Source organism: Mytilus galloprovincialis, chromosome 8, assembly GCF_965363235.1.
Source record: "Mytilus galloprovincialis chromosome 8, xbMytGall1.hap1.1, whole genome shotgun sequence".
In the NCBI taxonomy this organism is placed as follows: domain Eukaryota; kingdom Metazoa; phylum Mollusca; class Bivalvia; order Mytilida; family Mytilidae; genus Mytilus; species Mytilus galloprovincialis.
Genome location: NC_134845.1, coordinates 469406 through 492763, shown reverse-complemented (window position 1 = coordinate 492763; position 23358 = coordinate 469406). Strand labels below are relative to the sequence as shown.

The 23358-nt window shown below is 31.8% G+C and overlaps 1 protein-coding gene across 2 annotated transcripts; it reads right to left on the bottom strand.

Annotated features, from left to right (window-relative positions):
- LOC143084808 (protein brain tumor-like) lies at positions 1-20627 on the bottom strand. 2 transcript variants are annotated; one of them, XM_076260862.1, is made up of 3 exons: positions 20506-20627; positions 11024-12733; positions 1-9992 (listed from the first exon to the last, which is right to left on the bottom strand). In XM_076260862.1, exons 2-3 carry the CDS (start codon positions 12693-12695, stop codon positions 9397-9399), a joined length of 2268 nt encoding a protein of 755 aa, XP_076116977.1. In that variant the 5' UTR covers positions 12696-12733; positions 20506-20627; the 3' UTR covers positions 1-9396. The 2 variants fall into 2 exon arrangements, with proteins under 2 accessions (XP_076116977.1, XP_076116978.1); XM_076260863.1 differs by lacking the exon at positions 20506-20627 and adding an exon at positions 19546-19691.
- Between the last annotated feature and the right edge of the window lie 2731 nt (positions 20628-23358).

The following is a 23358-nucleotide window of genomic DNA, read 5'->3' as shown; positions in this document are numbered from 1 at the left end:
TGAAGCAAACAAAATACTTTATTGAATACCATTCAGTTTTACACTCATAACAAAACTTGTAATTAAAAATTGTACATTCTGTTACATCAAAGTAATATAAAAAGAGATCAATCTTCAACAATACACAAAGCTATTGCATCCTGGGTAAATTACAGGGCTGCACAAAATGCATAATTGGGACCTTATTGGATGAAATTCCAGCTGGTTTTTCCCTTTAATTTAAACCTAGAACTTATGTCTTTCATTACAAAAATTCAGTATTAAGAAATGAAATCATACAAAAACTTTAATATTAAGATTCAAGGCTACTATTGCAATAACATGAGGGTTTGTTCTTCCAACTACAAGGAATGCTCCACTTACTGACAAAGAGGCTTTTTTGAAGGGAGACAACTCTTTGTAATTAGATAAACAGTTCCCTATTTAGATGAAATATGTTTTAATTTTTTAATACTTATTTCTATTGTCTACCGTTTGATTGATAACAGAAATGAGAATGATGTTTGAACAAGGATTAACAAGAGATGGTGAACACAAACATCTTGTTCTAACAACAAACCCCTACAACAATATGAGAGCACCGTTTTAATTTATATGATGTGAACTGGAATGTGTTCTGAAATGCAACATAATAACCGAAGAAAAAACTTTTAAAATACATTTTCAGAAGAGAAAAGAATGCCTATGTTATTATCAGATAAAGAAAACTACTCTCATGGGTGAAAGAACTTTTATAGAATAAGAAAATAATGTACTCATTTTAAAAGTTTGTTAACAATTGCATATGACCAAAATTAGAAAAACTGTCAGATTATTTTTAATCTTTCACCCATGGATGGTCCAGTAAATATTAAAAGGACCTTTGTTACAATATCCTGTTTATTTTATAGTTACTTTCTAGGTTACTTCATTTTATTTTGATAGAATTATGATAAGTAGGTAATGAAATAATGACTTTGGTTCGATAATTTGACGATAAAAATTAACAATAACAACTGTTGCTATGGTAATGATATCAACAACTGTTCCTATGGTAACTGAAAACAACTGTTGCATAGTTTGAAAAAAATTTCACAACTTTACTCTTGCATCAAAAAAGGGGGCATACAAAAACTATATAATGGACGGCTAAACAAAGGTTTAAAGACAAAATAAAACATGATTGCCTTTGATGTGGTTGAAATACTGGCCAATCATTGAAGCCTCTATACTGTTTCGTCTCATTTCTATTATAATGTCAATATTTTCATAAGGGTTAACATTTATCCAGATAAAAAAATTGCAAAAAGTAAACATGTCTACATGACTCATACTCAATTATGACATTTCATAACTTGAAAATGACTTTGCTTTCATATGACACTGATGAATATACTAGTTTGTCATCAAATTATATCAAGTTCAATTTGTTCATATTTGATCTTTGAATTGACCAAAACAATCTAATATGTACAAGTCAAAGATAACAAGCTGAAAATCTGTTGAACAGCATTCAAATTCCATTTAAGGTCCACATGACTTGGATAATGCATTGATCTGTGTTGCTAGGCAACATATGTGTAATTACACAATATTTCTCCTGGCATTTTGCCAAACATAAAGAACAAAATCATTGTTGCTATTTACCAAAACACACGTTACAGCATGAATAAAATCTTAAATCTTATTAAGACCAAAAAACTATTTAATACCAAAAATTTCATTAAGGAATAAAATCAAAATAGGAAAAGATTACACCATGTAAACCTGCTTCGCATTAGGCAAGGTTTATATAAAACTAAATAAATAAATAAATTAAATAACATGTAAATAATAATTTAAATAAAACTTAACAAGGTGAAGTGTGCATCACTATAAAGGGTCTATATACTCGTTTGAGCTGATCAATTAGATCCATTAGCTAAGCTCCTGAGTTATGGGTCTTGATCCAAATATAGGACTAAAATCATGTGACCAGTTAAAATACAGAGAGACTTGTCTGAACTTGCTTTAATCATTTCCTAATTCTAAACTTCAAAATGTTCACTTTTTTTAACTCTATATTCACATTTTCAATTGTTATTAATTTATTTTAAACTATATTTTTTTTACATTACAAATTTCTTATATTACAATGCATGTTCAAACAAATCTAATTCTCTGTAGGTGATAAATAAATTACCATGGTAACCAGGCTTAATCCTTAACAACAAAATTGATGCACAGATTTTCAGTGATGTTAAAGTATCATTCATTTTAGGCTCTGACCTTTTGACCTTGTGTCTGCTAAATATTGTGAGACAATATTGTATTATAGGTTTAGACGGAGGAGAGGAGACACAATCATATCACAAACATAATGAATGAATTGAAGATTTTTTAATACAAGAGTGTTTTGATCGACAGAATGGTGGGATTTTTTTATACAATCATTCAATAAAGCCTTCAGTATATAATTTATACTCATAACACAACATAACACACCAAAAATCTAAATGCTACTTAACAAAAAAATAATCAAAAAACCTGGATACCAAACTTAACATTGCATTAAACAACGATGATTAGATGAAGCTATGATATAAATGTTATAGATGATGAAAAATAGATGTTATTGTTGCCTTTCACCGACACAAAATCTTAAATTTAAAATTTAAGCAAATTACTCTAGAATTGAAAATTCTTCTCCTGTAAAAGCTTTAATTCACACTTTCTTCCATTTAAGTTACAAAACGTTCAAAATTTTGAAATAATATTAAAGTTTTGATTTACAGTAAAAAGCAACAACAAGATTACAACCAATAGTTTAAATGGTTCAACAAATTGAGTATTTTCTCAACAAATGATTATGTTGATAAAAATTATTATAATAAATCTACATGTTATATCTATATATGTAATATATATCTAACTATTGAGTAACCAAGGAAACAAGGAGAGATGAAACACTACAAAAAACATTCTTAACATTTTATAACGACTAGGTTCAGATGTAGAAAACCCCAAATTACCACTTTTTTTAAAGGGTATTCTGTTTAACCTTCCCTTGTGTTTTAAATGGAGCAACTTTTGGCATCTTTGATTGATTGGTAAATTTAATGCATATAGGCTGATTGAACTACCATTATCCAAACAAGTTCAATAACTAGGTCATTTCATTTGTGTAAAATGATGAGAGGTATAGGACAAAACTGAAGGGGTGAACCCCTATACCTGTATTTTATAAGTATTCAAACAATTTAATCTTTCTGTGCCATTTTTTAAATTAACACCAAGAAAATATGTTATAAACTGATCATTAAAAATGTTTGTATATTTCCAAATTTCTTAATCGAATTACTTTTTTCCTATTCATTTTTTTTCTATTCCTGGATTTTAATTCAGATCTTTAAATTCTTTAAAGGTTTAAAATACATATGCCAAATATTTTATTTCAAAGCAAAACCCCTTTCAATATTAATTTTTATGAAAGATCTTAATTGTTTCCTTTTAGTGTCTTTAAAGTTCACATTTAGTCAGTTTATAACACATTTACTTCTAATAATACAACCTTATTAGGTTCCAAGGTAGGACCATGCAACCTAACTGCCATTTTTTTTCAACAATAACTTTCCACAAGATAATTTTTTTAGAAAAGGTTTGACAGCAATTACAGCAATCAAATTTTAACAGATTTTGTAAAAAATAATTTATTCTTAATTATCTTGTATAAATACTTAAAAATTCAAATTTCATTAGTTTTTATTTTATTCTCTACAAATATTGTTTACCTAAAAAAGTCAAATTAAAAAAAGTTCAATATTTTTCTAATATAAAGATAAGAAAAAAAGTTGTATTACAATTTGACCTTAAAAAGATTTCATATTAACTTTTAAAAAAAAAATTGTATTACAATATGTTTCCCAAAAAATTACAAAATTTTAAATCTTTCTTCTCAAAACATTTGAAAATGCTCTAACAAAATGTAGAAATCTGCCTGATTCAAACTATCATTACTGCAAACCATAATTCCTGTCAATAATTTTTTTACTAGAAAAAGTATAGAACTGAATTTTTATAAAATGTTTCCTAGCAACGGATAATGGAATGATGCAACAACAAAAAACAACACAACGTAATAACAATTAGCACTGACACTAAAACGTTCTACCTAAATATATAAGTATATAAAATTTTCGACATTTTTCTCATACAAAAAAATCGCACATTACATTCCATTTCTTTACAAACGTTTTTTTTATACTTTTGTATTTGTATGTCTTTTTTTTTTTTGGCAAGTATGGAAAAATGTCAGATTCAACAAAGAAAGGCCCCTTATGTTAACAGCAATAAAAAAAGGTAATTTTAGCAGATCAAATAGCAACATATATATATGGTCAACAATCTAACTTGAAAAAAAAAATATCAGAAAAAAACACATTTCCCTTGAAAAATATATAGGATATACATCAAATTTGTACCTTATCAAGCATGAACTCAAACTCTATAGCCTGACCAATCAAAACAATCTTCGGACTGGTAAAAAATATTAACAACAATTTATTAACGAAATCTTTTGTAGGTTTTATCAACCATTTTCATATCAAAACATGTAACTAGAAACTGCACCAATGTTTATTTTTATCAACAAGCTTAAACAACACCCACGACAGGACTCGGCCATTTTTTCTTTACCAAACTTAAACGATATGCTAGGACAGATGTTTACACAATCAACCATGTTATTAACAGTAACTATGGTAACCCAAGCCTGTATACATCAAATAATTTTAACAATTAACAGTCACTTGATTATGATATGGATTTAAATGTAACACAAGAGAAACACTTTAGAAATAGTGTATCTTATTTGTAGCGGAAGATACTATTCCTCAAGTTAAAATATGGGACTAACAAAATCAAAGTGAATATTGCTTTATAATTGCTTCTTCCGTATAATGATTTTTCTTATCTTTTTTGAAATAACAAAAATAAAATAACCTGAAGTAAAAAATATACTGGTCATCAATTCACACACAAATCACAGACAATCTTTACCCTATTTATCCCATTATGTCATCCTGTAACCTTGGCAACAGGTATTTTCCTGCTTTAAAAACTTATGTTAAGCATCAATTAATGGTTGATCAAGTAATTAATTTTCACATTTTAATTTCATGACCCTCTTCTCTAAATAAAATGTATCATTTTCTCTTAATAAGAAGAGTTCTTATCAAGGGAGACAATTATCATACATTTATACAGGGGAGACCACTAATGGGACAATTAAGATAACATATATACAATGAATAAATGGCTATACTACAGTAATGTATAACAACAGCAATGAAGAAGATTTGACAAGAAAGTGGACACTTTTATAACCATTCACCATAACACTCCAAAATAAATAAACAAAAAACAACAAACCAAACATTTAAAATGGCACTTGTCTATTGTACAATTAACTCCATGGAAACATCTCCATAACTACCTCAACTAATTCAATACCGACTATTGTGTATGGACTAGTGGTTAAATAATCTTGTAACCATGGTATGCATATAACATAAAGGCATTACTTTTTTGTTTTTATAGAATTTATGTTTCAATGCTAAATCCAAGGGAGCACCTCAACTGATCCTTTGTGAAGTTTCTAGTTATCATTGTTATTTTTGGAGACTTGCAAACATAAAGTCTAAATAGTCATTAACTTCCTAAGTTGAACTTATAACACAAATTATAGATTTTGTTCTATTTTTAAAGAATAACCCTTCTAATTTATTCATGCACTTCTGTGCTAAGATGCAACAAGATGTACGGGTATTACATCGGGATGTGCAGATTATATGAAAAGTTTATAGCAGATCCTTCTTGTCAGAAACATAAGATGAGACAACTCTTACAAGAAACATGGAATTCATATATATATTAACAACAAACATCTACTGACATTCTCCATGGAAACATCTTAACGACTGATTCCATGGAAACATCCATTGATAAATAAAGCAATGAATAATATAATTGTAATAACAACTGGCAAAATAAATTATAACAACAAAAAAATAACTGAGGCAATTATTTAAATCTCTGATTATGAGTGACTTCTCACTTCATTGGTCGATCTCCTAATGAAAGGTGTGGTGGCTTTAATGGGAATGTTCATACACGATTTTTCTCTGGAAACAAAACATCAATTTATCTAGCATTAATATGGACATTGATTCTCATATATCCTTTTAACTTTTTATTTAGGTGGAAAGTTTAATCTTATCTCTCGAAATTTATTTTTCTCCAAAGTGGTCTACTTAACAAGGCTTGTGAATTCTGTATTTTGATAAAAAAAAAAATATTAACATAAAGCTTTTAAAGTCTCTGTTCTGTCTAGAATTTCAGTAAATTTAGCTTCTCAGTTTCAAATTGGTGTTGAAGAAATCAACAAGCTCTAAGCTAAAATGCTTTACAAAACATGAAAAAAGGAAAATCCAGAAACCAAACTGGTAAAACCCTTTGGTAAATTATTTTGAGACAATTCCAGAGAGAAATTTGATGAAGTCTACGATGAATATGATAGGATGCTTTGAGCACCAGCCGAATGATGCAAACAAGTGCATGTAAGTCACTGGTTACATAACAAAAAACAATCTTGTCAAAATAGCACAATTATAACGAATAACAACAGCAGAGTGGTTCCACTTTTGACGAAAAATTTCCGTTGTAAAATATTAAGGCTTTCTCACATGTATTATTCTGTAGTGTTTTTTGGAAAAACATTAACCGTAACTGCGAAGACACAAGTTTTAAAGGATACCAATTTCAACAAAAAAATCTAACAGCTACCCTTAACATGCCTTTATTTACAAAGCATATCAAACCTTTTCTTCCCTTATTCATAATTCCATAAATTCATTTTTTAATTCAAGTTGTCAACCAATCAAATTTAATTTTACAGATGTAATCCACAGAATGGTTGTCAGGCGTGGATCCAGAGGGGGGGTTCCGGGGGTTGGAACCCCCCCCTTTTTTTTGGGCCGATCAATGCATTTGAATGGGAGCATATAGCTGGAACCCCCCCTTTACTCTGGGTTGGGAAACCCTCCTTTTTAAAATGGCTAGATCCGCCCCTGGTTGTCAACTGTGACTGGAGCTTAAGAATCTAATTTGGCTTTAATTGTTGAATTGTAATCTGGTACCCATTAAATACAAAGGAATTCACAGTTATAAACTGTAACTTAGATAAAACAGTTCAATGTACAACCAGTATTCATTTTCCATGGCCAAAACCTGAAATGTATCTTATTGGATATTTCTTCTCAGAACATAAGGCAAATGTTTAAAATATAAATGAATTTTGAAAAATTTCCAAAAATGAATTATATTATTCTTCAGTCTAATTATGGATAGATATTTTTTAACAACTTTATTATATTATTTCTTCCAAATCACCATGGAAACATGAATAGAGATTTGTAGGAAGACACCATGGTAACACACAACCCCTATCAACAATAACAGCTAACTTATAGAAAAATATTTCACGCCCTGAACACAATTCATTATGAGCAACAACCGACAACAGGAATTTCTCTTGCTAAATGAGATATATTAATTTTAAATATCAATAAATTTGTAATCCTTAAAGACTTATCCTTTTTCTAAACATTTACTGTAACAATTTTTTATCTCATTTTTTAGTGCAAGAAAAATTCCCACGTCTCATGATCAGCCTTAATCATGTTACAATTATACAACACGTTAAAAAATCTAACGTTATTATACCATTTCTGGCATGTAACATGTTTAAACACTGATTATATAGCACAAAGCATTTTTTTGTATTTTCTTTTTTTGTTTTTTGTTTCAAAGACAACAATAGACTATATGGCATGCATGTTTGTTTCCCAGTGTATATCAAATATACACTTATATAATAACAGGACTATCAATACAAAAAACGTTAAAAAATTATCTTAGAAAATTATCAAAATTTGTACAAAAACACCGACTTTGTCCACTTAATAATAATAATGCCAGCAACCTATATAATGAAAACATCTTGTTTGTACATTTAATAGTCTCAAGTTGAGTATTTGTCTCAAGGCTTATCTTTTATTGAGACGGTCATTAATTTTAAGTTTCATTCATTTTTCATTTTAAAATTACAATTTTAAGAACTTGCTAACAAAATATGGTATAATACCCATTGCACAAATTCACAAATAAATTAAAGCTATTAAAAACGTGCTTGTTCTAGCACATGATGAAATAAAACAAATAAATTGTGTGGCAGTCATTCAACATGTGCAATGTTTTAACAGATTCCTAATATATATAAATGAAGTACAGTTTTAAACCACATATTTTCTAAATTGCATTGAGAAAAATCAGATCATCCTAAAAATTAGATTCTAAACATTACCTTCACAATTAACATGGTTTTAAAGTATTTTAGTAAATTACATTCATGTTCTACAATTTCTAGTAAATATGGGTAGAAAAAGCTTTTATTTGATCTTCACCTATATTCATATCTTTGAATAGTCTATTTAAAAATAAGCAGATTTTGTACCTTTTTCTTTTAAATGTAATTGTTTACAATTAATACTATTTTTTAATGACTTTTGATCAGTAAAGTTTACTTTGAGGTAGCTTCAAAGGGGAGTAACTCCTTTGAACAAGTAAATAATCTATATGAACATAAATTATAATATCTTGAAAACACCAACAATTAACTAAAGGAAAATATTAAACAAAATAATAATTATAGTAACCATGGTAACCAAACAGATATATATAAAATAACACAAAATATCTAAATTGTCAACACCATGCAAATAATTTGATAACATACAAAAATTACAAAGCGGGCAAATTAAATTTATGAATGCCACAACAAAAAACACGGCTATCACATAAATATAGCACAAGAATGACTTCTGCTACAAAGAAACTCATGCCATCAAAATACAGTTCTAATTTCATATATATAATTACCAGTTTGATCGACAGGCATTTGTACTGAATACTGATCTTTTAACAGTAAAAAAATCACATGCATTAGAAAAAATAGCCACTTAGGCAAATCATACAAAAATTGACATGCATTAGATATGCTCATTACATTAATGTCAGTTTTTTGCCAATATGGCTGTCATCTTTTTTTCTTGTAAAATTTGACAAACAAAAAATATATCAATGATTATGACTAGTTCATAATTGGCTAGTAAAAAAAACAACAACATACTGTATTCTCTGTTAACAGAAATCCAGTGTCCTGAATTGTTAGTATAATTAAACAGATCTGCTTTGACATCTTGACCTTCACTTTCTCTTTAACTGGAAACTATTCGTAAACAATGCTACTCACTGCCAGTAATAGTCAGATATCCGCGTCAGTCCAATGAACACTTCAAACTAATTGGCTTCCTTCATGAATCAAATCCCTAATCCTGGAATCTGAGCGTATCTATAAATATACAAGCGGTAATCCTTGCTCGCCAGAACTACCGATCCATCATCCATCAGGGACACGTCGAAACACTGGGCATGCTTTACCTTGCTCTCCAATGCATTTATTAACTGTCCATCCTGGGTGAAGATAGTGAGATTAAAATTGTTATGATTATCTGCTACCAGAATCTCGCCAGCACTGTTGATTCCTACTCCTATTGGGTAATTGGTTATACCCTCACCTCCAACTTGACGAAGATAGGCACCTTGATAGTTGAAAACTTTAACACAGTGAGCTCTGTTGTCACTGATGAAGATCTCTTCTTTGTCATTCACGACAACTCCATTTGGAAACTCTAGGTGTTTAGAACATCCAAACTTGTGAATGACATTTCCAAACTGGTCGAAAATTATGACTCGCATGACTTTACATTCTACGATAATGATTCTGCCTTTGTTGTCAACGGTAACCCCTCTTGGATGTTGAAGTATATTTGCTCCAAATTTACGTACAAACTGTCCATATTGGTTGTATATCTGTATCTGATGGGTTGGACTTCGTTCAGTAACAATGATGTCACCTGAAATGGCAGAAATAATTTTAATTTTATTAAACCAATATTATAGTCTTAATGATTTAACAAGTTCCAAAAGCCAATATAGAGTTGTATAAGAAATCTTTTTTATATTCAGGATCTATAATACATGTAGTATGGAATAACTTACCAATATCCCTGAAAAAATCAACCTTATTCAAAAAAGATTTAAAACATTACTTGTTGGAACATATAAGAAGCTGTGTAATTCTAAATGCATAATTTTCAAACATTTACTCAATCTTACATTGTAAGATACATGTATTATTGAGAAAATTTGAATGATGCCAATACTATATGAATTTGTAATTTTTATCTGTTTTGAAAATTGAATATTTCATAACAATTTTGTATTTCATTTTTTCATGTATATAGTGTTTGTTTGATATTTTGTAATTGTTTGTTATACAGTTGATATTGTTGTCATTTTTCAAAACTATCTCTACTGTTTTTTATTGGGAAAAAAGCATATTTTTTATTGAAATTGGGAAATTTGTATATTTTATTCTAAAAACATCTCCAATTTTTTGCTAACCTTTGCTGTCTTTTTTGCACTGTTTTTTCATGTATATTTTGGTTGTCAGACATTTTCAACCTGAAAGGTACTTTTCGGAGAGGGGAAAGAAACAGAAGCAATGATGGTACTTTATGCATTGAAAACTACATGTGTTACAAACACCATGATGATTCTGAACAAAAAACCGGATCTCAAATTGTGCTTTCTAATATAAAAATAATAACATGAACACGATATTTACAAACATTACTACCAATGCCATCACTGTTTGGGGAAAATGTAAAACTTTTTGGGAGGAATTTAAAGCCATTTTTTTTTTAGTAATTCGGAATTTTCTCTAAGGGAAAAGGCCAAATTTCGGCTGTAATTTGAGGCAAACAATATCACTGGTTATATTTCATTGTAATTCATAAAATACAATGAGGGCCTCAGGGAAGATTAGTCTTATAGCTAACTGTGTAACCCTCTTAAAATAAAGAATTATTATTATTATCATTACCTGATGACTTGACGACAGAAACTCGATTTGGGTAAAGTAACTGTCCATCTCTCTTGCCGCACTCTCCAAACTGGAACTTAAATCTGCCTTCCTTATCGAAGATCTGAATCCTATGATTATTTGTGTCAGCAACAATGATGTCATTCTGTGCGTTAACAGCCACACCGCTTGGTTCTGTGAATTGTCCTTCCATCACTCCAAATTCACCAAACTTACAATGATAGATCATCTTTTGTCGTTTGATCTGAGATTTTGGTGGATAGAGCCCGCTCAAATTAAGTTTAGTTGTCAAGTCAAACAGCGGATCGGCACTAGTTGAGAATACATCAATTCCATTCTGAAAGATGTCCAGTCCATTGGACCATTTCTCATACATATTGGTATCGTTTGCTGGGAAAACCAAACTATTCTGTGACCCAAACTCCTTGGTCAATGGTGGAGCTTCAAAGATGTTATGACCATTGGTGAGAGGTGGTGAAGTGGACACCAGCCCATTAGGCCTTGCTATAGGTTGAGGTTTCTGTACTGGTCCATTCATATCACCATTGCCTTCACGAATGTAGCCAAAGGTATTACGTACTCCGGCAGTAATGGCCTGGAAATTAGACACAAACTCAATATCTATGTATGACTGGTTGTTCAGATCTGGACAGAAGTTGAACATGTTGTGGAATCGTTGTTCAACAAGGTTCTTGAACAGAAGGGCTTCTGTAACACTGGCATACTTTAAAATCTTCTCCAAGAATTCACAACCAAGGTACAACCGATCTATGTTGTCCTGTATTTTGGTTGCCAGGCCACTAATGGCCACTTGTTTGGTGTTGTATGCTTGATCTAACTCTTTCAATGACTCCTGTTTTCTCTCTTCTAACATGGCTCTGTAAAAGTTGTATGTATCGTTGATATCATTCTGTGCTTTGTGATACTGAACTTGAAGACGGCTTGAGAGATGTTCGATTCCTTTTGCTGACATGCGTAGCTCGTTGGCTTTAAGTTTGGCATCATTGTTAATATGCTGCATCATCTCTAGTTGTTTTTCACCGATATCCATAATAAACTGACAGTCATGTCCTCGACCGTGATCGAACACAGTACATTCTTTACAGATGGGTTGCTGACATGTTTTACAGAAGAATTTGAGGACATCAGTTTTGTGTCTGGGACAGTATATTGATTTCTCAGTCTTATCCTCTTTATTTCCCTGCAACTCACTTAAACTGGCCACACGATGTCCCTCAAAACAGTGCATGAACTGATGGGCCATCACACAGTTAGCACACAGAAAGTTTGCACAATCAAAACATCTGGCCACTGCATTTGTATCTTTACTTTTACAGCCTGTGCAATGTAAGGCACTCGTATCTAATGCATTCGTTTCAAGGAGATTGCTGACAGCATAATCAGGTAGGAGTCCAGTTAAACCTTGACCTCCAAGGTATGTATCTTGTTGACATTCTGGACATGTGATTTTATCCGCTACTTCTTGTGTCTTCTCGAGACATGGTTGACAGAATGTATGAAAACATGTAAGAACTTTAGGTATGGTATACGTTTCATGACAAATTGAACATCTTGTGTTGGGTCCTGCATTTTCCATCTCACTATCTGAGGAGTTTGAGGTGGTTGATGCTGTAGTGACAGTATCACTCTGTGAGGGAGTTGGAGAAGCCATAACGATTTTTATTTTCTTTCTAACTTTTGTTCAGTTTACTGAAAATAAAAAGAGAAATATATCATATACACCTGAAATATCTTCACTCTTGACTAAGTACAACACTATAAAAAAAAATACAACATAAATAACAAAATAATTTATGTGGATGTCTGATTTGCTAAACCTTTTCAGCATCCTTATTTACAATGTAGGTTTAATTGCAATCAGGATTTCACAGAAGTATTCATATCTTTAGAATCATAACAATTCTTCAAGGAATAATAAAGCATTCCCCTTCTAGGCAGCATATGTTACTTTTTATTACCGACATTAATCCTTCCATGCCTTTTATTATTGTTTTATAGATACATGTACTGTGGATTCATTATCATTTGTTGGATACAACGGAACCCCCCGAGTTTGACCTTTTGAACCAACTCAATGGAAGAGTTTTGACTTCGATTCGGAACGGTTGCGAACATGCGCATTAGCACTGACCTTTCAACTAAAGTTAACCCGAGTTGGACGAATCGAAGTAGGCCCATGAAATTAAATATTAAACAAAGGACAAATTATCAAAAGGCTTGTATGCTGCAGACATCGTCAAAATCATAAAATATTTATTCAGCCTGCAACATAAATGTCAAATGGTCCAATATTTAGGGAAGCCTGTGCAATACTGGGACAATTGGAAAAGAAAAGATCAGCCCCTGATTTAATGATGTAAGTGTCCTTGTTTCATGTACAAGTCAGTATAACATAAATAGTTTAAATAGTTTTAATTTCTCTTAAGGGCTAAATGTTTATTATCAAGACTTATAATTCTTTTGATTTTGTTTAAGGTTATATCATAATGCAATTAAATGTATTAAATTCATTCAAATTTTACTCAATGTATATTGGTCAAATTGAGGTAACATTACATACCCCTAATTATGATTTAAGCCACTGACACTGGACAACAACAATCTTTTGAAGTTAATTTTTTAAAAATGTATAAATTGGGTAAATATCCCAAGTAAAGCAGCTTATTTTGGTTTTTCAGTATTTGTTATTCAGCAAAAAATTACTAAATGACATGGAAGTTATTTATACCAGTAAAAGGAACATCTGCTTGAACTGAGGACAGCTGTCATGCAGCACTATAAATCATATTCCTGATCCAGACAAAGAGAAATGTAGAATAAATATTCCACCTTCTTAAATTTTCCTTGTTTTTAATAACTGAACAAAGCACCTGTCCCAATATATTTACACCCCAATTAGGTCTGTGTTTTTTTTGTTTTTTTTTTACTAAATTCCATTTTTTGCACTTTCCATTTACTGATATATATTATATACATATTATATACATGTATATATATATATATATATATATATATATATATATATATATATGTGTATATGCAAAACATGGTTTCTTCTCCTTTTATACTTGTAATTATGTACAAATGGTCTCAAGTATAACTAATTATATAATCAAGGTAAAATCACTTCAATTTCAATTGTTCCTGTTAAAGCATATTGATTTGTCCAATTTAAGTAACTAAGTGTGAAAGTAGCTGTTTTATGATTAAACATTTCTACCCTTTTTAACATTGGTTAACTAGCATCATGACTCAATTTCTCTTTGTGCTATTTTCAGGAGAAAGAGTGAGTCATGATTCTTTGTTTAGAACTCTCTGATTCACTAACAGCATCAACACATAGTTAGCTAAGATTTTTTTTATCAAGTGACAATGTTTATGAATAATTACAATGCTTTCATTTATCAATAATTAATATTATTAGGAAAGTTGGCTGATGATGTTAATGTTTATTGAACAAAGACAACCGAATGAAAGATGCTGGACAAATTAAAAACATGTGTTCAGGGGAAAGATGGTTTATCAATTCAGTAAACAAAATCCTTACACACACTTGACATAAACAAAATCCTTACACACACTTGACATAAACAAAATCCTTACACACACTTGACATAAACAAAATCCTTACACACACTTGACAAAACTATAAGTGTTTTGATTACTATTCTTCATCTCAAAACCATAGACAACCCTTTTATAACAAATTGAACTCACATATCCTGGTCAGTCATTTTAATTTGTTCATGTGTATACCTTTCTAATGATATAAATTAAAAGTTGTAAAGCCATTACATAATGGGGAAAAGATGAATTAATTCAACAACAAAATCTTAACAACCCACAAAACCTTAAGTCATGTAAGTGTATTCTCTCTATCAGACTTAATGGAATTATAAAGGGTATAATATCTGAGACCTAGTCATGTGAGTGAACATATACATTGTAATAGGTAAAATTGGTGGTGGATCCAGAACTTCTTGTAAGGAAAATGAAGGAGGGCCCACTGACTGACCTAAAAAAAAAGGGGGGGTCCAGTCATGCTTCAGTGATTCCCTATATAATCAACCAATTTTTTCCCACAAAAGGGGGGCCCAGCTTTTGGATCCTCCTACGATAATCTCTGCACCAGACTTAATGACAAAAAGGGCACCTATGGACATGAAATTTTATTTATGTATGGCATCTTCGAGACAATGGTGTCATCCAAAGAAGTGGAAATAAAATGCTTCGCTGAACGCAGCCTGAAACAATCGCAGAGGTTGAACCCTGAACAGTTGTGGCAAATTTGGACACAAGTTTCAAACTTCATTCTGTCTGAATTTTGATTGTGATCAAATTTTTGACATAGTAAAAAAAAAAATTGAATCCATTAAAAAATTGGACACCCCCAAACTTTTTGAACCTCCCCCCTCCTTTGGAGCAATTACCCAATCACTCAAATCCAGCCTTTCTTTTGTAGTATGGAACCTTGTAGTACGATTTCAGAGAGATCCATATTCTTAAACAAAAGTTATTGTCTGGAAACTAGAAAAATGCTTGTTTTTGGCCCCCAATTCCAGCATGAATTGGATAATTACCCCCAAACTCAATCCCAGCCTTCCTTTTGAGATATATCGAATCTTGTGGTACAATGTCAGAGAAATCCATACACTTACACAAGTTATTGTCCAGAAACTGCAAAAATGCTAGTTTTGGCCCCTTTAAATACTTAAACTGTTGGCACCATAACCCCCAAAATGTATCCAAACCTTCTACTTGTGGTATTAAACATTGTGGTACAATTTCAGAGCAATTGAAATACTTATACATAAGTTAATATACTGAAAATAGAAAAATGCTTGTTTTGGGCCCCCTTTGGCCCCCTTATTCCTAAACGGTTGGGACCATCATCCCCAAAATCAATTCCAACCTTCCTTTTGAGGTATTGAACCTTCTTATTAAATTTCTTAGAGATCCATTCACAAACTTAAGTTATTGTCAGGACACCAAATGGGTCTTCGGATGACGACAATGACATCATACCATTATACTATCCAAAATTTTTTTCTGCGGTCGTATATAAAGGGCAAGGCGTCATTTATCAAGAAAAGAAAAGGGCATGGTGTCTGTCCATTGTTAACATGCTTGGGAGAAACAGGGCATGGTGTCTGTCCATTGTTAACATGTTTGGGAGAAACAGGGCATGGTGTCTGTCCATTGTTAACATGCTTGGGAGAAACAGGGCATGGTGTCTGTCCATTGTTAACATGCTTGGGAGAAACAGGACATGGTGTCTGTCCATTGTTAACATGCTTGGGAGAAACAGGGCATGGTGTCTGTCCATTGTTAACATGCTTGGGAGAAACAGGGCATGGTGTCTGTCCATTAACATGCTTGGGAGAAACTGGGCATGGTGTCTGTCCATTGTTAACATGCTTGGGAGAAACACTACATGTTGAGTTATTGCCTGCATCAATAATATGCTTTTCTATGATGAACACGTTCACTGGAGGTTTGGCCTTCATTACTTTACCAGGCCTATACTTCAGAGAAAGCCTACAGATCTGTCTATGGTTAGGGTTTGTTAACGTTTCAGGTTTTAGGGTTAGCTTTCACCTTAAAATGTAGTGTTAATTAAGTTTAGATCTAAAATTCTAATGTACATTAAGTATGTGTATGGGACAAGTCTGGTCATTTGACAAGAGGCACCTGCATTTAGGAGCCTGAATGACATGCATTCAACAAGAAAATTATATGTCTTTGCTCTCATCAATTCCTTAAATTTTCTACAATGGTAAGAGAAAAGTAAGTAGGGTATGAAATAAAGGTTGCCTGATTAGTCAGGACAAGGGAAAATCTTAGTATAACAAGGGTAAGAATTAGAAGATAACTGTATTGTATCTTAACCTCTGACCACATCAATTGGTGATTTGAAGGTGACAAATTAAGTTTACTGGGCACGCATTAGCAGAGCCCTGGCAGTAAAAGGGGTATTTGCGACCATTAAACTACCAATTTATGCAGTTGGAGCTTTGAATACAATATTGTTAGCTCCACTCTAAAGGAACTAACACATCATACATTTTAAATCTGTCATATTAAATCGTATGCGCTTTTCATAGCATCATTTTAGAAACAAGTATTCAATCAGTACAAATATGTGCAAGGTTGATCTCTTCTAGATTACTTGCATCAGTTCGCCTTGGCTTTCTGAGATATGTTTGTAACATATATATAAAATGAAGCAGGGTTTCAGAATGGCCCTGCCAGCTACTTTACAGACATCAGATAGATATAACCATGAATGATAAAGAAGAGGAATAATCAAGCAAGTATTGATATAAATAACAAGTTAATCGAGTGCAGAGGAAAACGATGAAATCCAAATATGTATAGAGAATTTTAGGGTTGGTGCTTTGAAGATTCTTGTGCAAGATGCATGCGCATCAACCAGAGAACCGAAAAGAAAAATGAAAACAGACATATCATTATCCTACATTTGGAATAGAAAACCATGTCAATATTTCGCAATAAGAAATTTAGTATAAAACATAATTATTAGTGCAGTTACCAACAGCGGAACAAAATCTAGAAATTGTAGATTTTAAACTAGAGGCTCTCAAGAGCCTGTGTCACTCACTTGTATTTACTGATGCTTTGTAAATCATGTGAAATAAGGTTAAAACATAATTAATAGTATGAGATATTAGATATTATCAGATACTATAATGATATCTAAGATAATAACCAAAAATTCCCTTAAAATAACCAATTCAGGGACAGAAACCAACAACGGGTTGTTGAATTTGTCTGAAAATTTGAGCGTAGATAGATCTTAATCTAATGAACATTTTCACCCCGTCAGATTTGCTCTAAATGCTTTGGTTTCAGAGAAATACACCAAAATCCACATTTTACCCCTATGTTCTATTTTTAGCCATGGCGGCCATCTTGCTTAGTTGGTTAGGTCACCGGACACATTTTTTTAAACTAAATACCCCAATGATGATTGTGGCTAAGTTTGGTTAAATTTGGCCTTGTAGTTTCAGGAGAAGATTTTTGTAAAAGATTACAAAATCGTATAAAAAATAAGGTCAGGTGAGCTTAAAAGGGGGGAATGTGTCAATGGGATACACATGATGTCCCTGCTTGCATACAACTGAGTTTTTTGGAATAAAGCAGTGTGCAAGATTTATAATATTTGGTTGATGCAGAGAATGGAAATGAAAAATGAAAACAGGCATTGTCCAAAGTCAGGAACCTGATGTTCAGTGGTTGTCGTTTGTATTAGGGTTCCTAATTTTTTTTAAATTTAAATTGACTTGGCTTTCCTGTCTGAACAATTTTACACTAGTAATTTGTTGGGCCATCAATAGCTTGCTGTTCGGTGTGACCCAACGCTTTGTGTTGAAGTCGATACGTTTTACTTATAATGGTTTACTTTTACAAATTGTGACTTATAATGGTTTACTTTTACAAATTGTGACTTAGATGGAGAGTTGTCTCTTTGGCACTGATACCATCTTAATATGGGGACAAAGTCCCCAATTACGGTACAAAAATCCATAAAAAAAAATGAAAAAAAAATGTATATTTATCAACATATCAACAAATATAGGAAGGAATTCAACACCCAATCATTTTTAATAATTGTTTGATATGAAAAAAACGTTACCTGGATAACAGCGTTTCTTTGTTTACATTGGATATGACGTCATAACTAAAATAACGTCACAACTAAATCCCTAACAACAGAACCAATATCGGAAACGTTACGGTATTTCCGTTTCTTTTATCAACATGTTTGAATTAAAAAAAAAATACAGACCGTCCCCATTCACAGGTAATGCCTGCCTCATATTATATCTACTGTATAACTCTAGAATGGTAAAATGGACGCCACCAAAATTCGAACTGGATATGTATATTGTGGTTATAAGCATTGTGTATATGATTCATAGCGTTTACTTGAGTAAAACATAAGTCTGTGAAGAGAATGAAAAATTCAGAATTTCTTCCATTTGTTATAAAGGGGCATAACTCTAGATGGTAAAAGTGACACCACAATTCAAAGTTGATCTGAGTTTTGAGGTAATAAGTATTATGTATGACATCACATTTGGTTGAGGCAATCTGAAGTTACAGACAGAGACTTATTGTTGGACATACAGACAGACCAGCGTTAACCTTTATGCCCCATCTGCAACGAGGGATAATAAAATATCAGGGCGTGTGGGAAAGAAAATCAATCTATTAATTAAAATTGGCCTAAAAAATTAAAAATATTTTGAATCAATCTCTATTATTAATTATGACAACAACCATTTATAAAGAACTTCTGCAACTTAGCTATTATAAATGAGGCATAGTGTTATTTTTTTAAATTATTCTTTCCAAGTTAATGTTAGTCCTGACAATTGTTATGCCCTAGCGACCTAATCACTATAGTCACATTATTTAATCACTTGAGATTATGTCACCAACAAAATGTGTCTTCCCCTAAATCTACTTTAACTTACCCACATATACAATGTCAATGTAATTAATGTCAACAATTTTGTTTTCCATAACTAATAGCCATGATAATAAATTCAAATCACAAATCTGTATTACTATCCTTTTACTATTTCCCCAGTTATAGTATTAATTTTTCCTTGATGACTGATGCTGTTCTTTGTTTATTGTTTATTAGAGACAGGAAGCACTACGTTCTATATTTAACCTAGTTTGTTGTGACAAAGGAACCCACCCTTTAACATTGTACTCACTGACTGAAAGAGTCAATTTAAATATAGTAAACAGATAGTTATGAAATGCCCTGGTGAACAATAACCTAGAATCTGGGGGTTGTTATTTGGACGGTTACTGACCATTTGGGTGGATCAATGACTCATCTCGTTGAATCAGCTGATTAATCATTTTTATGATTAGTGTTTCCTCTAAATAAATCAGACTTAGATTGTCAACACTGATAACTTGGTTTTGATAGTATTTCAAGAATGAAACAATAGATAAACTTTCATGATCTTTTGTTCTAAATTAAATTACGACCTAAAATGTATGACAATAGTCGGTATAAACATCCAGTGACACACTTGTCTCGACCAATCAAATGTCTCAAAACAGATGAACTCTGCTCGGTCATGTCTAAAACTTGTTAATTTTAAAAATAAATTTCTGCAAGACAACAAAGAAAACCTAGACAAAAATATAGAAAATTGTACTTAAGCTTCTTGTTATTCCTCTGCACCATTTCAAATCAAGAAACAGTACCCGATCTAAGAATAAATACATGTTTTCACCTAATATCATTGTTTCTTCACATAACAAAAACGCCATGTTTTGAAAACGCACAATGGACCCGGTGAAACTTACATTCCTCATGGGAAATCGACAACAGTGTTGACAGAAAACTTTTTAAAAATTGACAAAATAAGTCACAAAGTATCGAAAAAGGCCTCAATTTAATTCATACTTACATGTAATCTATGTTTCTGAACTGTGTTTGATGGGAAGACATGTGCGCTTCAGTGTCCCGCCATGACAAATAAAGATTACTTGCCTCGATATGGAAATGAATATGAGATTGAATTAATTACGATCAATGCGCCCTCTACTAACACAACGAGCACCTTGCTGACGTGAAGTAACTTGACCAGTGATCACTTTGTTTCCTCGGGAGGACCTTTAATAGAATTTCGAGCGAAAATCATTAACAAGTCCTTGCAAATTTTTAGTGATTTGTTTTATATAATCGTGAAATCTATTCTTTTATGTAACTTATTTAAATCTGATTGATATGTGATCATATGTTTGCTGTAATATTTTCAAATCAGCAACAAATATGATCAAAATTTTGACAACTTCCTAGGTCAGTTTATTTTGTATTCGTACTTTATTATTGGTTTCTCTGGAACGGATCCATGGACACTAAATCCTAAGTGAAAGCCTGACTGACTTTGACTTCCAGTGACCAAACTCTGTTTTGGGACCAATTTATAAATTTACAATGTTATGTAAAATACTGTATGTTGTATCAATTATATATGTTATGTGTATATGCCCCCCTGGGGACCTAATTTGGAAAATAAAATTTATCTTATCTTATCTTATAAATGCAATGAAGTGGGCCAGTTGGAAACTATACGTACCAGACATCGTAGTCTCTTCACTGAATTGTATTACTGCTTTACCTACATTTTTTTATTGCAACTAACATTGAATAATTAATAAAATTAATTGGTTTTGATTTATAGATGCTTGTCTGTTAGTTTAACTGACATATTTATTTATAGTGGATTGGGAAACAAGTTTTGCAACTTATATTAATCCCTTTCCTCCTCTTAGGCTGTCAGTGGGCCCCCACTTATGAAAAATTCTGGATCCGCCACTGGTTTGCAATAGGCTTACACAGGCCTAGTGCTTTCAACCGTTATATGTTGTGAATTTCTATTTTGCCCTTTTACCTCTTTCATGTCTTTAGGGCAAAACTTTTAAAGATTATTTTATTTGAAGAAAATAAAATTATAAATAATTCAAAACTTGGGATGTATCAGATATTTTTAATAAATTTTTTACTACTGTCGCTGAGAAGATAGGAAATAATGTTATATATGATCCTTTAAACAATCATAGCATAAATGCCATACATAAACAAAATCACATGAAAACAGATGCAAATTTTAAATTTCAAAAGGTGACATCAGAAAAATTGGAAAAAATCATCAAGAAAGTTAATGTGAAAAAGCAACTAGAGCAGATGGGATACCAGCAAAAACAGTTAAAGCGAGTAAATCTGTCGTTGCACCTCAGCTGACCAGTCTTATAAATTTGACTGTAGACACGGACATATTTCCAGACAAACTTAAAGAAGCCCAAGTTACACCCTTACATAAAAAGAGCGACCCACTACTGAAATCAAATTACAGACCAGTCAGTGTGTTACCTATTTTTCCAAAATTTTATGAAAAGATATTTGAAATACAGTTATATGCGATTTCTTTGGTTCCATTTTTAATCCTTATGATATCTATGTGCTTTCCGTAGAGGACATGGATGTCAGACTACGCTGCTCAGATTACTGGAAGACTGGCGTAAAGCCTTAGACAAAAACTTTTATATAGCTGCAGACCAGTTCTTATGGATTTATCAAAAGCTTTTGACTGCTTACCTCATGAAATTTTACCAGATAAATTACTAGCATATGGTGCTTCTCCACATTCGGTATCTTTATTAAAATCATATCTTTCTGATAGAAAACAGCAAATTAAAGTAAACGGTGTTCTGAGTGACATCCAAAAGGAGGTACCCCAAGGTTCTATATTGAGGCCCCTTTTATTTAATGTCTTCATAAATGATATTTTTTATTTTGTTTAACATGGTACATTAAACAATTATGCGGACGACAATACTCTGTCTTTTAGTAGTCCGGATTATGACCATCTCATATCCATATTGGAATCTGAGTCTCAAGTGCTGATTGATTGGGTTAAAGAAAATAAGATGCAGGGCAAATTCTGATAAATTTCAAGTTATTGCTGTAGGGAAAAGAACCTTTGCAATCCATCTATACAAATTCAGCAAAATATTTTATCATGTGAAGAAACAGTAAAGTTATTTGGAATTGATATTGATTACCAACTAAAATTTGATGCAAATATAAGTAACTTGTGTAGAAAAGCATCACAACAGCTGAATGTTCTCAAGAGAATTGGATCATTTTAAAACAGATTACATAAACTTACAATTTTTCATACTTTAATTTTGAGTAATTTTTATTTATGCCCTTTGGCTTGGCATTTTTGTACAGAGAAAATTTCTAAAAAACTTGAAAAAATACAAGAGAGAGCATTAAGATTTGTATATGACGACTACTAATCATCCTCTGAAACTCTTCTTGAGAATGCAAAGGTTCCAACCCTACAAGTAAGACGCATCCGGTCAAAGGCACTTGAGACTTATAAAGTTTTTAAATAATTTGGCTCCTTTATGTTTACAAAATTTACTCCAGATTAAACACACTAAATATTCTTTTAGATACAGTAATATTTTGGAAATACCACAGGTAAGAACGATCTCATATGGTAAACAAGAATGTGTCCAAAGTACACGGATGCCCCACTCGCACTATCCTTTTCCATGTTCCATGGACCGTGAAATTGGGTAATTATCTAATTTGGCATTAAAATTAGAAAGATCATATCATAAGCAACAAGTGTACTAAGTTTCAAGTTGATTGGACTTCAGCTTCATCAAAAACTACCTTGACCAAAAACTTTAACCTGAAACTCCCACTTTCATTTTCTATGTTCAGTGGACCGTGAAATTGGGGT

Bases quoted from the DNA above. Each gene is read 5' to 3' on its own strand.
- LOC143084808 (XM_076260862.1), bottom strand. From the start codon at position 12,695: ATGGCTTCTCCAACTCCCTCACAGAGTGATACTGTCACTACAGCATCA. The intron at 9,993-11,023 runs GTAATGATAATA...CTGCCATTTCAG, and splicing joins TTCTGTCGTCAAGTCATCAG to GTGACATCATTGTTACTGAA.